We start from the raw sequence: 16,582 nt of genomic DNA on the forward strand, positions 1-16,582 counted from the left end.
GAATGGTTAAGGATAATGTTTTAATATCCTAGTTCGCATAGAGGTATTCGTTGTAGTGCGACGATTATTCGACTTATTAAAAAATAATAAAAATTAAACTAATAAATTCGCTATAAGGGCTATGGCAGCACCACATTTACTGTCATTATCACAAAGATCTTTACAGAGCGTCGAGCGATCAAAGAGCTTTGTTAATAAGTCTGAATTGATAGTTTACCAGATTATTAAAATATTGTCTTAAAAAATTATTATACTTATACTAACTAGTAACTACTTAGTAGAGGCGAATTATAGGATCAATTTATAATATACAATAAAACTTCGCTTTGACTTTTTTTGGGGAACTACATATTGGCAACTCTGTTCGTAAGACATATTGATAATTGATATTCATAAAATAACCATTCCAACGCAGTCTAACGCTCTGAGACTTTAATTTTTTGATTCATAGTGTCTAGAGTGCCCATGTAAAAAACGAAACTTTTTATATCGTGAACGCAACCATTAAACTTTCTAATGTTTTCCTGTAGAGAGCGCTGTGTCGCGTCTTTGTGACGTCACGCTATTGATTGTAAAAAGGAGATCGTCTTTTGGAGACGCCATCTTAAAATAAAGTGATATAAGTTTTGGTAGTGTAGAATAGAGAAAAAATCTAAAGTAATCCTTCTTAATAAATTAGCTTTTGAGCCTAGATAATTTTAATATAATATTGCCTAGTGTAACGGACCAAGGTACTAGTCTATTTTGCTTTTGTTATTTCTCTAAGCGAACAAATTTACTTTGTTATTTACCGTTCGTTTCACAGCTTGTATTTTGTTAGTACCGTTATATCGGAGTACATTTAGATCGTCCTCAATATAAAGTGTTAACAGTTAGGAGTGCAATAATTTCTAAGAGTAATAAAAATCGGGAGTCATCGATCCAGCGTCCGTTCAACCTACGGATGTAACACGTCAATATAATTCCGAGGGCTGGGCTGCAATTTGTTCCAATACCAGTGATGTGAAAGTGTTTCTGCCGCAGTGTTCCGTGAGATCGATTTCGGAGTGTCGTACGCAATCAAATCGCTCCGTAGATGTTGAAATAGTGCAGTGAAACTGAATAGTTTTGCGACAAGTCATTAGTTTGAAGGACGGTTCTTTGTGAGGAGTGTTTGTCAGTGGAATCAGTGTCGGTTGTACTGGTTGCAGTTGGTGGTCGGCGCGAGGGTGACCTCCTGATGGTGTGTACATCGCAGCATGTCTGCACTCTCGACGCCGGGCGGCGGAGGCACTACGGCGCAGAGCAAGCCGACGTCCGGCAAGCAAAAGTTTCAGAAGCTAGACATCAATAGTCTTTACTGCGCCAACAAGGTATGCACCTTTAAAAAGTATCATATTTGCTTTAGAGCTAAAAGCCAGTCATTGGAAAGAAAATGCTTTTAATCACTAGAACTAAACTGGAGCAGTTGAAAACTCGCTCATATTGCTTCAGTTTTGTTTTATTAGGCACTGTAAAGTCATGAAAATAATTTTTTTCAACCTCCCTTTTTATATCCCATCACTTAATTTTTTTTGCTAAACCATCTGTATGACTTGTAATACAAATTTTACATTTAATGAAATCAAAAAATATATTAAAAGCGTGTAAAAAATGCAAATTTTGTGCCACACAAAAGTAATTGTATAATCTTATATCATTCAAGCCTAACTCATACCTGCACTAACAGCTGACCTTCACTATATAAAGGCCTGTAGTTAATAAGAATTGAGTGATGATTGACATTGCTCACTTCCTTATTAGAAAACCTTATATAAAACGCAAAAGTGTTTCTTATATCTGTTAAAAAGTTAATACATTTATGAAGTCTTTGTTTGTGAAATGAAAGGTCAATGACCTCAGATACATATGTTTTATGTTCTCTAGACTTATTGATTTTACAGTGTGTTGAGAGTATTGATTGCCTTTCAAATAAAGCTTAATTAATATTAAAGCTTAATAATAATTGATATTGTTGTTTAATTCATAAATATTAGTTTTTGATTAATATTATTATTATAGAATAGTATATTTTCTTTTTCAACTGATAAATTTTTGCATTTTTTTTTAAATATAAACTGTAATGCTTAAATTGGATTAAGATTATATATTTTAATATTTTTTTTATACTAATTTGGAAGTAATTATTATTGGCTTTTATTTTAATTTACTAATAAATATAAAAAGGAAAAGAAAGCTTATGCATTCATTCATGTTAATACAAATGATAACATTTAGTATTTTGGGTTCTGGTAAAGGTTTATTTTCTATCATCTAAAGAATAACTGAACATGTCTAAATGATACAATATAACCCAAATCCATACTTATCAGATTTTACTGGGGATTTGTGTATTAAAAGTTCATTGGGAAAGCACTACCACCACTATATCACATCATATGATACTATGTATCACATTGTAGGACATGATCCTAGAGATTTTGGTTTACTACAGTTAGTTTCATGTAGGATGGTGCTGGTGACAGTTCTTTTCACTCTTGAAAGTTTGCAGCGATTCACAATAATAGTGTGTATTATAAATGTCATACAGGTAACTTGTCACCATACCCATGCTATCTGAAAAACACTTTAATTCAGGTGGACTGTTGTACCTTTTTTCATATATTGCAAAAAAAAAGTATCAGGTTAAAGTAATTTTAAAAATAATAATTTAAACACTTGCAGAACGAAAGCTCTGAACCATCCTTGGCAAAATCTCAGCTCAGCCGTAAACATGGAATGCAAAGTCTTGGAAAAGTACCTTCAGCTAGACGTCCACCTGCCAATCTTCCTTCTTTAAGAACTGAAACTGGTCTAGATCCTAACGCAAAGTAAGTACTTCAACATTCATTTGATTAGCACCATCATTAAGCTTTAAAGGAGAATGAATCCAGAGCTTAAACCCACCATGCTGTTGTAAAATGGAACTTAGCACTGAAGTAATAATATTAGAAACTAAAAATTACTTTCTGGAATCACATGTTAATGGGGATAATTAATGGGGCTAATATATTTTTATTTTTGTTTATTGCTCAGAGTAACACCACCATTTTCTTAACTTGGGCTACTATTAGGAATTTCACATAAAAAAGTATTGTAATATTTTACAACTCCTCCATACATACAAAAATGTTCCATACACAAATGTTTAAAAATGTTATTTGCTTCATTTTATACATCTAGGTCAATCTGCCTAAAAGTGACCTAGAACTGTATTACATAATATTCTTGACAAGATTTGTTATTGACCCTTGCAGTCAATTTAAAATTGCAGCACTTCATTCTGAATATCTAGGTCAAACAATGTTTGCCTAAAATTGACCTAAAACTGCATTATTACATAACATTCTGATGCTTCCTGAGGATGCTTATCTAGGAGTCTAAATCTAGACTTCAGTGCTATGCATCAAAGGTAATGATTTGTCATCTTCAGCCTTTATTTAGATAGCCTAACTATTTATATAGCTAAGGTAAAATAGCATATACAACTTTGTATGTACTATATGATAATAATATAATAACATCAATGTTATATAAAACTTTGGCTTTTATTCAACTATATGTAATACAATTGAGGACTTTACATAAACTGTTGAGTTATTTAGGTCAGTTTTATGAATTCAGAACTGGTGGTTTTCTTTTCACAGTAATATTTAATTAGTTAGTTATTGCTACATATTTAATTAATGTATAAAATATTTTGGTTTCAGTTCTGTCTCTACTGTAACTGCAACTGTATCTACTCCTGCAACATGCACATCTCAGACTATAGTAAGTTCCTATGAACTAATGTGTGTCAAATACCAGTTGGACTTTTTTCATACCTACTCCTAAAACCCTTCTAGGTAACGTTTTTGACTAGTTGGAGGGGAAAAAGAATATTGGTCATATTTAAAAGATATGGAAAATATTCTTCTAAAAAAAAATTTAATGATTTCGTTTATAAAATATATTTTAAAATAAAAACTTTCTTTTTAATTTTTCTAATTCTGTAATTTCAAAATTTTAGAAATATACATAATATCAAAAGTTTTCAAAACTGACAAGAAAGAAACTCGCTCTTTGCCTATAGCAGTCAGATTGTCCAATTAAAAAAAAATTTAATAAATATATTTCTTGCAGACAACAGTATCAAACAGTGGTGCGGTTGCGGGCACCGGCTCAGCAGGATGGGTGTCCCTGCCCCCTCCCTCCTCACCACACTTCCGCACAGAGTTCCCCTCGCTGGAGGCTGCAGCTCAACCATCACACCGTTCTTCAGATCATTCTGTACCCCAACCACAGCTCAGACCACAAAGTAAGTAGTAGTAGTTGCTTTCTGCTTTTTATAATATAAGACCCACTAGTAGGCATAAGATGAGCGCCAAAGCACATCCTGTGAAGAAAAATAAACATAACCGACTAATGGCAGAAGCAAGAAGTATAACTCTTTTTTTTTTATTAACCCAATGAAAGGGACCGATAATTCTGCTTTGGCGCTATTGGTTGTTAATGTAAATTTTTAGACCCATCAAAAAATAAAATAACTTCATCTCAAACAAAAAATCAATTTTATCTCTTTTTTATTTAATTTTAATTTTAATGAAAGTATAAAACATGACTATAGTGAAACCAGTGGAAGCCTGATATTTCGTTCACAGGACATAATGAATACCACAGGAACAATCGGCTTTTCTGTGATAAAAAGTAGCCTATGTTCCGCTGTAAGGTTCAATTTATCTCTATACCAAATTTCATCCAAATTGGATTTGTCAATCTGGCTGTGAATAGGTAACAGACTGATAGACAGTCTTACATTCTCATTTATATTAGTATGGATATAGATGAATGATTAATTAAAAATGATTTAAAATGTAAATACTCTTTTAGCGGAAGGCAGTTGGACGTGCGGTGGCACGGCCGGCGCTCGGCCAGAGACTACATCGTCACCCGTCGCCGCGCCCGCCTGCACGCCTGCCGCACAGCAAACACCCGCCTACCGCGCTATTCTGCCATCCTTCGTGCGTATATCTGTCTATAATGTAAACACTCTGCTGTAGCGGAAGGCAGTTGACGTGCGGTGGCAGTCTGAGACGAATATCTTTGTAATCCATGAGCGGGTGCTGGGTCCATCACGTGGCAGAGATAAGATCTCAGAGCAAAGTCCAGCACTTGTGACCAATTTTTTTTTTTTAATCCTTTCTCTTATACTGTTACTCGGCAATCTGTCATTTGACATTGAGCCGTTAATTGTGACCAATAGATTTAGGGTTAAGAATTTCCTTAACAATCGATTAACACTCCCCTTCTCCACTTGTGTTGTTCTCCCTAGTCTATTCCTACCGGCAAAGATGTACAATTCAAGGAGTTACGATTGTAACGAACTTTCAAAAATTGATCATTTTAATCCTGTATTTTCAAACACATATACCTAGGCTCGTCGGTTCTTTGAGGTCATTTACTTCTTAAACTAGGTCAAAGTTCAGTGACTTCATATTTATAAAACATAATTAAATTTTTCCATGAATTAAATGATTTTTTTTTTTTGCTGGCTTTAAATTAGCTTAAGGTAATTTTTAATATTGTTAAGGGGTTTCTTGTATTGGACTTATAAATGTCGAGGCGGTTTACAGATGGTGAAACTAGCATGGTGTATATCTATACAGCCTTGGTATAATTTCCATAATTTGGTGTCCTTTGCTGGCTATAAGTGAAAGTCGTATACATTGTTTAAGTTAATATATATTTTTTGTACAGCTGATGAAAGGTAGCAGCGGCACCGGGATCGGCTTGGGAACATTAAGCTCACTTCGGGATAACAGAAGCAATGCCGGCAGTGCGAGCGGCAACAATAACCCGCCGGGCAGACAGGCGCAACGAGCGCCCGCCGCGCCCCGCGCCGACAAGGTGCTCCAGGCACGGCCCATCCTGCGCGAGGAGGAAATATCTTCTCTTGATGACATCTCTCGCGATGCAGGCTGGGCGCAAAACGATGACATTGATTACGAGTGAGTAGTAAATACTTGCAAATAAATATAAAAGTATAATAAAATATGGCTTCGAGCAAAATAAATGATATAATTTTCCCATTTTCAGCCAAAAACTTGACTTCTCAGATGGTGAGTCATCTACGCCGACGGTAAAGGTCGGCAATAAAAGCAATAACCGGACCAGTATTGACAATGAGCGTGTGGATCCTAAAATGCAGGATCCTGACGAGGAGCAGCTATGGGCGGAACGCCGACAGAAACAGAGTAACGAAGTGGCACAAGCGGTCGCACGCGCGCGGCAGCGCAAGGAGGAGGAGCAGCGGCGGCAGATGCGGGACTCCCCCGCGCAGCCTCCGAAAGACATTCGTGATAAATTGGAGAGAAATGAACGCGATCGCATGGAAAGTCGTGAGCGAGACCTTGATCCGAGGGAAAAAGACCGAATGGATAATAGAGATAAAGATAGGTCAGACATGAAAGACAAAGATCGTAACGATTTCCGCGATAGAGACATGAGAGACAAGGATCGTTTAGACAATAGGGATCGCGATCGCTTAGACCGTTTTGACAACAGAGACAGAGATCGCGAACGTGATAAAGAGAGATTAATAGATAACAAAGATAGGATACGATCGGACAACAGAGATCGTTCTGACAGCGAAAAAGATAGAGATGTACGTGATAGAGACCGTAACGATAACAGAGACCGTAATGATAACAGAGACCGAAATGATAGAGAACGTTCCGATCGTGATAGATTTGATAGAGACAGAGAGCGCAATAATGACAGGGATTGTCGTGATAGAGGTGATAGAGGGGATAGGGACAGAGGCGACCGCGATCGCGATCGTGACCGAGAATTCAGAGATAGAGACCGTGATAGAGATTACCAACGCGATCGCGAACAACCAAACCCTTTTTCGAAAACATTTCAACAAAATATACCTCCGCGGTTTTTGAAGCAACAACAAAACCGACAGCAAGACGACCAACACAAAGCGTGGTCTTTCACTAACAAACCGGCTCCACGACGCCAAGAACCGCCTCCGTATAATGGTCCTAGGCACAATCCGAGCCACAATAATAATCGCCGTTCATATTCCAGGTAAGTTTGTACCTACATAAATTACTCTTCTTCTTCTTCTTCTTCTTCTTTATTCTGGGCCGTTTCCGCACTTAGCCATTTGATTGGCCGTTGTGCGTGGGTCCCTCCGGTGTAGGTTCCCGCTGGATTTATTCCATCCAGCCGAGCTCGCTCCAGAAGCTTAGCAGGCCGCCCAGGTCGCCGATAGCCTCATGGAGTGTCGCTGAGGAGCCAATGTAGGTTACTCGTTGTTCCGTTACGCCTCTGCAACTGAGCATAACGTGTAGCGGTGTCTCGTCCTCCTCCATGCAGGCTCTGCACAGAGGACTGTCTGTCATACCTAGAATTGAAAGGTGTTTGTTTAGTGGGCAATGACCTGTTATGAGGCCAACTACTGTTCTCAACTTATCTCGTGGAAGGTTTATAAGTTTCTTTGTTAACCTTGGGTCGGGGCTTGGAAGTGCCTCCTTTATGTCTACATGTGGTTATACTGCCCCATAGTTCAGCGTGGGTTCTGATGGTTTGTTTGTGCAACCATGTTTTGTATTCACTGAATGGTATGGGTACTATTGGTTCGGGTCCTACTACCTTCAGTGTCGTGGCGCGACGCGCCAGTTCGTCAGCCGCTTCATTACCTAAAATTCCGCTGTGTCCCTTTATCCATCTTAAGATGACTGTGTTATTTGTTGCAAGTTTTGTTAGGGCCTTGTGACAGTCCAGCAGTAGTTTTGACGTGGTCGAAACACACACATAAATTACTATTTTTAACTTTATATTTGTACAAAATGAATGTTTTCATTTTCTATTAAATATTTTTTAATTTTCAGAGATTATTCAGATCGTGAAGATGATGTAAGGAGAGATAGGGATGGACCGGGCCCTCAGTGGAGATCAGAAATGCAGGATTATGATAGATCTGGCCGTGACTTGGATAGGTCTAACTCTAAAGATTCATACAAAGAATTTAACGAGTACAAGGACAGAAGAAATGAATCTGACAAAAAAGCCTTAGATGCGATTGACCAAAGTAGTAGAACTGCTGCAGATAAATTGACAGAAGTTTTTGAGAGGAAAAGTATAGGTCTGGCTGAACCGTTCGCATCTACTGATTCTTCTACGCAGGCTCCAGGTCCAGAGAGGCGAACAACGCCACCCTCACATTCTGTGCAACCGCAACGGGAATCTTTTGAAAAAGATTTAAGTAAGACCTCATGGGCTGAAGTTACACAGGAGGAGCAAAGCAACACACTTCCAGTAAAACTATCCCCAGAAAAAGATGCTCCTCTGAAACATATTGAAACCCAAAACAATGAACCCTTGACAAATAAAGAAAACCCAGAAGTACTAACCTCTCAACAAATGCCACCTAACATGCACGTAAATCTCAAAACACAAAATCAAACTAACAATTATCATAATAATCACATAATATCTAATGTTCAACCTATTTCTCATACTGTTCCAATTCAACAATCTAACATAATTAATCCTCAAGTTAATATTCAAATTCCTATTTCTTCTACTAATCAATCTCAATCATCAATATTTATTGATCCTCACCCTATTCCTAAGTCTATTCTAAATCAATCTCCTCCGAAATCTATTGGTTCAAATGAACCACTTCCTAATCCTTCTCAAATACATAAGCAACCAATTCAAGAACCAGTCTCTCTAGCTACAGTTAAACCAACTATTGCAGTTCAGAAGTCTGAAAAAGACTTATCAGAATCTGAATCAATTGCTTCAAAATCAAGCACTGACCCATCAGCAATATCAGGAAATAACTTAATTGAGTCTCAGTCTGTTGAGACTATTCAAGATTCTCAAAAAAGACCTTTGGACGATAAGAAAAATGAAAGGTACAATGTGGATCAAACAAATAAAATCCCAATGAAAGAACCAGTTGAACGAAAGTCCAGTGGATCAGGATCTGAAAAGAAAGGCAGAGGATACGGTAGTGGAGGTTATAATGTTTATGGTAGAGGTTGGGGCTCAAGAGAATCTCGTGGAAGGCGGTCACATAGAAGCTCCCGATCTAATAATAGAGCGAGTGAATCTGACGGATCTACGGATGGTAACAATGTGGAGCGCAAAGAACGACGCAGAGCCCCGCGCAGTCCTCGTGGTATCAAGAAAGACAGACCTGAGGACATGAATCAGGCAGCTACTGAAGGTCTTCCAATCACAGATGGTTTAGAAAATAGAGAACCATTTGCGCCTCGAGGACAACCGTCTCGACGTGGACGAGGTGGATTCCAAGGCGCCAGTAGACCGCCAGCTCCGGCTAAGCGTGTGACTGGTTATGGACCACCTAATACAAAAAGTCCTTTCAGCCAAGCTAACAGGGCTGTAAAAGACCATGATGAAATTAAAGATGACGAGAAAGGTAATAAATCTCGTACTGGTTCGTCTTCCAGGAAAGGTCGCGACCGTCGCACAAAAGGTGGTCCTAATAGTGGGGAAGATGAAAATTGGGAAACCACATCAGAACATTCCGAAAGCGGCGGTCACCATCGCTCTAGTGGCGGAAGACAATCGGCACAATCTCTAAAGGTACAAAGTGGCAGTCGTAATCAGAACAACAGACAGAACAATAATCGCGGTCAACAAGTACCTAAAAAGGATGGAGATAGTAAAAATTCTGATATCACAGAGGCTATTAGTGATCTTAAGATATCTGCTAAAAAAGATGAAGTCGTTGATGATGGATTTCAAGAAGTTCGTAATAAGAAGAATTCTAAAGAAACTAGAGCACCTACTAATGTAAAGGATGAAAAGCCACCGAGGTCGCATTCGAATCAAGGCAACGGTAGAAATGGTTCCTCTTCCAGGAGTTCTAACGACAAATCTATCACTCGCGGATCAGCCCCAGTTCCTGGGAAACCAAGTTCTCAGTACGATCGCCCACGTCAAGCTAATTTGGCACCCAGATTTGTTAAGCAGCGCCAGAAGCAACAAATGGGATTGATCCCTAGCTTCGGTCCGGATACAGGCGCCGCTCCTCCGCCGCCACCGGTGAACGCATGGGACAAGCCTATTTCCCAGACTTTGCGAGGCAATGTTGAAGAACCTCCAGAAGTCATTGATACAAAGTCGAGCCAATCGAGCCAGCGAAGCACTCCCGGTGACACACCCATTGAGATTAAACCTGTTGTAACACCGTGCGCGCTAGTGTGCGACAAAACTGGAGTTCTAGATGGTGCAACTCCTCCTGTAGAAACTATTATATTTGAAAATACCAATTATAAAACTGCACCACCCGCCGAGGCTTTGAAACAGAAATATCAACCGAGTGCAGCAACTGCCAAACCTCAGACCGAGGAAATTCCACCAGAAATGGAAGCGCGCCCAATGGCGTTCAACGGTGATATGAGAGACGTCAGAGCGCGTCCTAGGTCAATACAGGAAATCATGGCCGAAACTGGCGGCAGACCGGTTTCAGAAGCGGAAGGTTCACTCGGGCTGCAAATGTCCTTTGACACATCTCAAAAAGCCGAAGAGTCTGACATGAAGCTCGATTTCGCCTTCGACTCTGATCTCGGCCAACTCACTGAGGACAAAACTGCGAAAACTCTTGGAATACCTCGCGGCACACACATGAGCTCTTCTAACACGATATCGGCGGCGGATCTCAATTTCAAAATCGCCAGTGTGAAGAAGGTCTGGGAAATGCCTGCGGTGGTGGAGGGTGGTGAGGAGTTGCAGTTTTCTGTCATGGAGGAAACCAATACGGAGACGGGTGCACCTCCTAACGTGTGTAAAGTGAAGCCTACGCAACAGTTGCAGTCACCACCGCCGTCGCACTACAACCACGTGAGCTACCAGGGTGGTTACGGCGGCTTATCAGTACCATCACCGCCTGCTGTTCTGTTCAACTCAACCCAACCTATGATGAATTCTACCCAACAACTTCCGCAGCAGGGTAACTTGTACGGCACCTTCTTGGACCAAAACCGTACGCAATTTGGCGGGTTTCCTGGAACACCATACGGCGCTGGATCCGCTGCTCCATACAATTACCAACCACCGCCCGACATGTTTCAAAGCCTACCAAATCAATACCGCATGGTAAGTCCTATCACTAATTTTTTTTATACAGGGTGTTGCGGAGTTTTGTCATAACTTCACGGTGATATAACAAAAAAGAAAAACTTTGTTTTCATACAAAGTAATTCAAATAATTCCGATGTAACACACGCCTTTATCTATCCTTGCATTTTAAAATACGTAATTGTAGTGGTAAGACTGTCGATATCAATGAGATATTGCAACTGGCACTCCACACTTTTCTAGTAAGCTACTTCATGATATTTTTATCGAATAAGTTTGGCTACGTCATAATATAAGGGACACAATTTAAAATGTATTTACAGAAGAAATATTTTTTTACTTTGAAAATATTCATTTTAGAATGCATGTTCCTTAGACATTTTTAATTAATTTTCCTTTAAGACCCTACCATAGAATTATGAGAAATACTCCCGATCACCCTGTATAGTTATTCTTGTTAACATTCTCGAATATTCAATAATGCCTTTTTAAAATTATTTCCAGGGTCCAGCAGGCAGCGGTGCAGCATTTGGGCAATCTGCTCAACTGGGAAACAGTCCCAGCACTGTTCTTATATCAAGTACTACAAACACACATATGTCTACTGTTAAACCTTCAACTCAACAAATTGGTGCTATTGGTTAGTAAACAAAGCCATTTAATTACAAAAGTCCGACGTCCAAGCTATTTAGACACTTTGTATCTAGAAAATCAAACATATTTTAAGACAAATATAAAGAGAATGCCATCAGCCATATCCGTGTGAAATATCCTGAAACACAATATTATTTATCTACAAAGTAACGTCACGTATAGACACGAAAAACTTTTATATTTTTAAAATTGGTTTTATGACGACTGGGCTTGGATTCTTAGAGGAGGATTCTATACCGTGTGGTTATAAATGTAGCTTGAGATGATAATGTTTACTCGGTGTATAATACAATGCAAACTTTATAACGTTTCGGAACTACATGCATTAAACTGTATAATACATTGACGGTTGATTGTTTTAAGGCCTCCGTGGCGCAATGGTATGTCCTGGGTTTGATTCCCGGGTGGGCCGATTGAGGTTTTCTTAATTGGTCCAGGTCTGGCTGGTGGGATGCTTCGGCCGTGGCTAGTAACCACCCTACCGGCAAAGACGTACCGCCAAGCGATTTAGAGTTCCCGTTGATGCCGTGTAGAAACCGAAAGGGGGTGTGGATTTTCATCCTTCTCCTATCAAGTTAGTCCGCTTCCATATTAGATTGCATCATCACTTACCATCAAGTGAGATTGTAGACAAGGGCTAACTTGTAAAGAAAAAAATTATATGCGCCACTTCATGCGCTTCCCTCAAAAACTCGAAAGTCTCCTCACGTGTCTTGATTTTAGAGTACTTTATGATTACTGATTTTCGGGTAACGAAGCTGGAGCTGATATTGCGGACGATATCAATTTTAGATCCGATTGTAACTATCACTGTAGGTTTTTTTTTATCTTGGTTAGGCTTGCGCTACAATCATGCCTGATAGTGAGCAATGATGAGGTCTAAGATGAAACGCGCTTGATTAGAAGATACCTTACTCTTGCCTTGAAGGTGCACAAATTGTAGGTGTTAATTATTATCAGGAAGCAAAGGCGCCGGTGTCGGCGGCATCGGTGGCGGCGGCGTGAACACGTTCCAGCAGCAATACCTGGGGTACTCGGGCCCCGAGGCGCAGTACTCGCTGACGGGGCTGCTGCCGAGGCCCGCGCCGCCCGCCACGTCGTACTACTCGCCGTACCAGCCGCCCACCGCGCCCGCGCCCACCTACCCGCTGCAGTTCACGCAGCCGGCTGTGCAGCAGTCCAGCGCCTTCAGCTCGCAGTTCCTCTCGTCGCAACTGCACGCCGCAGCCGCCGCAGCGGTCCAGCAGATGCAGGTCAGTGGACTGTTTGAGATTAAAATTGTGTGATTGGAACGGAAGGTCCTATACAAAGGGTCTTGAGATTGAAATTGTGTATTTAAAACGGACGGCCCTATTCAAAATTATCTCCTATTGGAGATCAGCCCCTGCACTCTGTGAAGTTACTGTGTGTGACATGACAAGAAATGTCATTACAAATCCAATATGGCGGCCTCGCAAGATGGCTGTTTGAAATCTACCCCCATGATAAGGATAACAAATGAAAGGGTTTGCTGTCAGGAATACGAAAAAAATAGTCACGTGACTTAAATCCAATATGGCGGACAGACTATTTGAAATGCACCCCCATTTTTAAATTTTTTAAACTTCCTGTTATCTCCTACGATATTGTTATTGTTAACGCCCAATATTGTTTCCTATTAAACGATCGCTTCAAACTGTGTCAATTTGATTTAAGCACCTATATCTAGTCTTATAATCATTCGCATCCAATTTTTTAATTGTCACTAATGCATTAGCAGTGACCGACTGACCTTCGCCGCTAACCGTCGCATTTTTTGAACCCGCACCAATTTTAAAGAATTTAACCAGCTCCGCGCCGCATTACCTATATCAAATTCAATTCAAGTGTGGTCATTTGCTGCACGTGAAAAGAAGACATACCAATCGAAACGAGCTCTGGCGCAACACGTCGAAAGGTAAGATTAGCTATAGAATGCTATTTGGAATTGCACAGTAAAGCGATCGCATATTTGAAGCATAATATAGGTATTACATAACCCCGGCACCCGCTTAAAAACGTTTTAGGTACTATTTACACGTGCCTAAACAGTTATAATTAACTTGTAATTAAATTAATGAAAATTAATTTAATTAATAAACTTAGAACAATTGGATATAGTTAAAATAATATGAAAAAATATTCTAGAATGTTTTCTGTTTTTATGACAGCAACAGTACCGCGCGCCGCCGCTGCAGACGCAGTACGCGCCGCAGCCGCGCCCGCCGCCGCAGCAGCAGCTCAAGAGCCCGCTGCACGAGCACGCCAACGGGTTCGCGCCGCTGTGCGACTCGGCCTCGCCCACGCCCAAGGGCGCGCCCAAGCCGCAGAAGCCGCCGCACTCGCCGCCGCACAAGTACCACGCGCCGCCGCCGCACCAGCCGCACGTGCAGCACCCGCCGCCCGCGCACACGCCGCACCAGCATCAGCACCATCAGCAGCATCCGCAGCACCAGCAGGTACCCACTCGACACTTCAAAGCCAGTTATGTCCATGGATGTACACACGTTTTCCATTATGTTAACTTGAAAGCCGACACTTTTAGCAGTAGAAGTAGCAAGGGGGCGTGGCCCGCGTACACCCGGATGTGCGGAACATCGCAAGCGTGACCGCGCATGTACTAGCAGTCTTGTTTTGTTCTGTAACAAAAGGAATAAATAATATTCAACTCTAAAGTAAGGTTGACATATTTCATTTTTCACTACTAGGCCACGCCCCTGGATACGCTGGGTTTAATACAAAGAATTGACACTTTATAAATCAAGTTACCTCTTATAACTGTGGGTGAAACCCAATAAAAAAACGTCACGCGTCTCCTTGACATCCTCATGTACAATTGGTATTTCAAAATTTATCACTAACAACAATTACGTAAATTAATATAATAATCAATAATTACCAATAAAAAAATATTCTGTCTTATTCCTTTAGTTTTTGAGAACAGTTTTAAAAATATTTGAAAACAAGACGCCATTTTGAATAATATTGAAAGTTACTGATGCGACGCTTCGTGTCGTACTGACTCGAGAATGTATTCGCTTTTGAATTTTGTATTTGGAGCGGCTACGACACCGTCGTGTCCTCGATGACTCGAGAAAGTTCGATAATATATCGTTGTATTGTTCCAGCAAATGGTAGTCGGCGGCAACAATGGGCGTGGCAACGGAGGCGGCGGCAACGGCAACGCGATGAACCGCAGCGGCATGGTGGCGCCGCGCTACCCCGCGCCCATCCAGCGCCCGCACGCGCCGGCGCTGCCCATGTACCGCGCGCCGCCCGCGCAGCAGCCGCCGCGCTCGCACCACGCGCCGCGCCCCAACCACCAGCTCTACTACCACCACCATCAGCGCAGTAAGACTCACTCAGTGCTCCATTCTACACAACATCTCAATCGTTCTAAATGCTATCGTTTAATGCCTTTTTAGGTTTACCTTACAAGGGTAAGGCCTTTATATTGAATTTCAAAGTAGAGTCCTTTTATTCATGAAAGAAGTCCCGCAGCTAAAACCTAAACTAAAATTGACAGCGTCTTACACAAATGACAATGAGTGTCGGGGGACTTCTTTCATGAAAAGGAAAAGTTATTTATGCATGCTTGAGTAATTTGGTAGAGTAAGTTGGTGAATGCATTACGAAAAATGTAATCTTTTAAAATGCTTGCTGCCATCTACAGGCAAAGGCATTGATGGACGAACGTGTGAATGTGGGCCGAGGCACACATACGTAAGTCCATCAATGCCTAGTTGCGGCCACCATAGTTGTATAGTACTTTTCTCAATTAATGCGCTGCTCGACCAGCAATTTTAATTTATCTCAAAGAAGGTTGTCAAAATAATGTTTAAATTTCTAAGCATATTTATTTTAAACTACCAATAGATGGCATTCTTAGAGAACTTTGGAAACAGTCCCTTTTTGTAACCTGCGGCTCATAGATGGCACTTTGTTTTTTTTTTATTTTTGATAGAAATTTTACTTTAATCGTAGCACACGACTGAAGTAAAATTTCTTAACGTATGTGTTAATCTCTTGCACAGATGGTGGCGGCGGTTCGGACCGAGTACCAGAAGGAGTAGAAGTGGTGGCCAGCGTCGAGGACGTGGGCGACGGCGCCCCCGCCGGCGAAGCGCCCGCGCCCGCCGAGGTGAAGGCGGAGTGAGCGCCCGCACACCGGACGCAAGACTTAGGTTCTCGGTATTTTAAGTCGTAAATTATGGAAGTGTTATAATGATTCGTGCGAATAGATGCGCCCCCGCCGCAGGCCGGGAGCGGCCCGAGCTCGGCCGCCGCTGCGCGCCCCCGCGGGTCGCATCTCGATGTAAATAAATCGGACTGACATCCGGCTGTCTAATCGACTGTTATAATTTAAGTAATGTATAAGGTCCCCGTAAACACAATAATATTGTCAATGAAATGGACAGATTTCTCAAGTCGTAACCCTAGAAAATTATGGCTTACGCTGTGGTACGACATTTGACAACTTTACCCTACTCCATTGACAATAAGTGTGCGCGCAACCTAAATGCGACAGGTCATCGGCCTTGCCGCGTGCCGCCGGTGCGCGTCCAGCTGACCGACGCTGCCTCGAGACCTCTCACTAGTGAATATGTAGCCACGGTTTTGCATTAAAAATGTCGATGCAATACAAATAAATAATAATTATAATAATAAATAAATGTAATTTGGAGCAAAGGTGACCGAGTGGCGCTCGGCGTCCATTGATCGGTGCGCTGTAGCGTTCCATGTATCATAATCAATTATTATTATATGCGAATAAAATTATTATGACCGA

At 41.0% G+C, this 16,582-nt stretch overlaps 1 protein-coding gene across 1 annotated transcript; it reads left to right on the top strand.

Annotated features, from left to right (window-relative positions):
• Positions 1-549: 549 nt before the first annotated feature.
• On the top strand, positions 550-16,582 carry LOC112054244 (protein PRRC2C). The gene is made up of 14 exons (XM_052891450.1): positions 550-731; positions 1,191-1,352; positions 2,704-2,849; positions 3,729-3,789; positions 4,141-4,315; positions 4,888-5,018; positions 5,755-6,005; positions 6,094-7,092; positions 7,899-11,139; positions 11,626-11,761; positions 12,736-13,028; positions 13,965-14,252; positions 14,922-15,144; positions 15,828-16,582. The coding sequence occupies exons 2-14, from the start codon at positions 1,239-1,241 to the stop codon at positions 15,947-15,949; spliced, it is 6,180 nt and encodes a 2,059-aa protein (XP_052747410.1). The 5' UTR covers positions 550-731; positions 1,191-1,238; the 3' UTR covers positions 15,950-16,582.

The sequence above is a fragment of the Bicyclus anynana genome, chromosome 4 (genome assembly GCF_947172395.1).
Source record: "Bicyclus anynana chromosome 4, ilBicAnyn1.1, whole genome shotgun sequence".
Classification (NCBI taxonomy): Eukaryota; Metazoa; Arthropoda; class Insecta; order Lepidoptera; family Nymphalidae; genus Bicyclus; species Bicyclus anynana.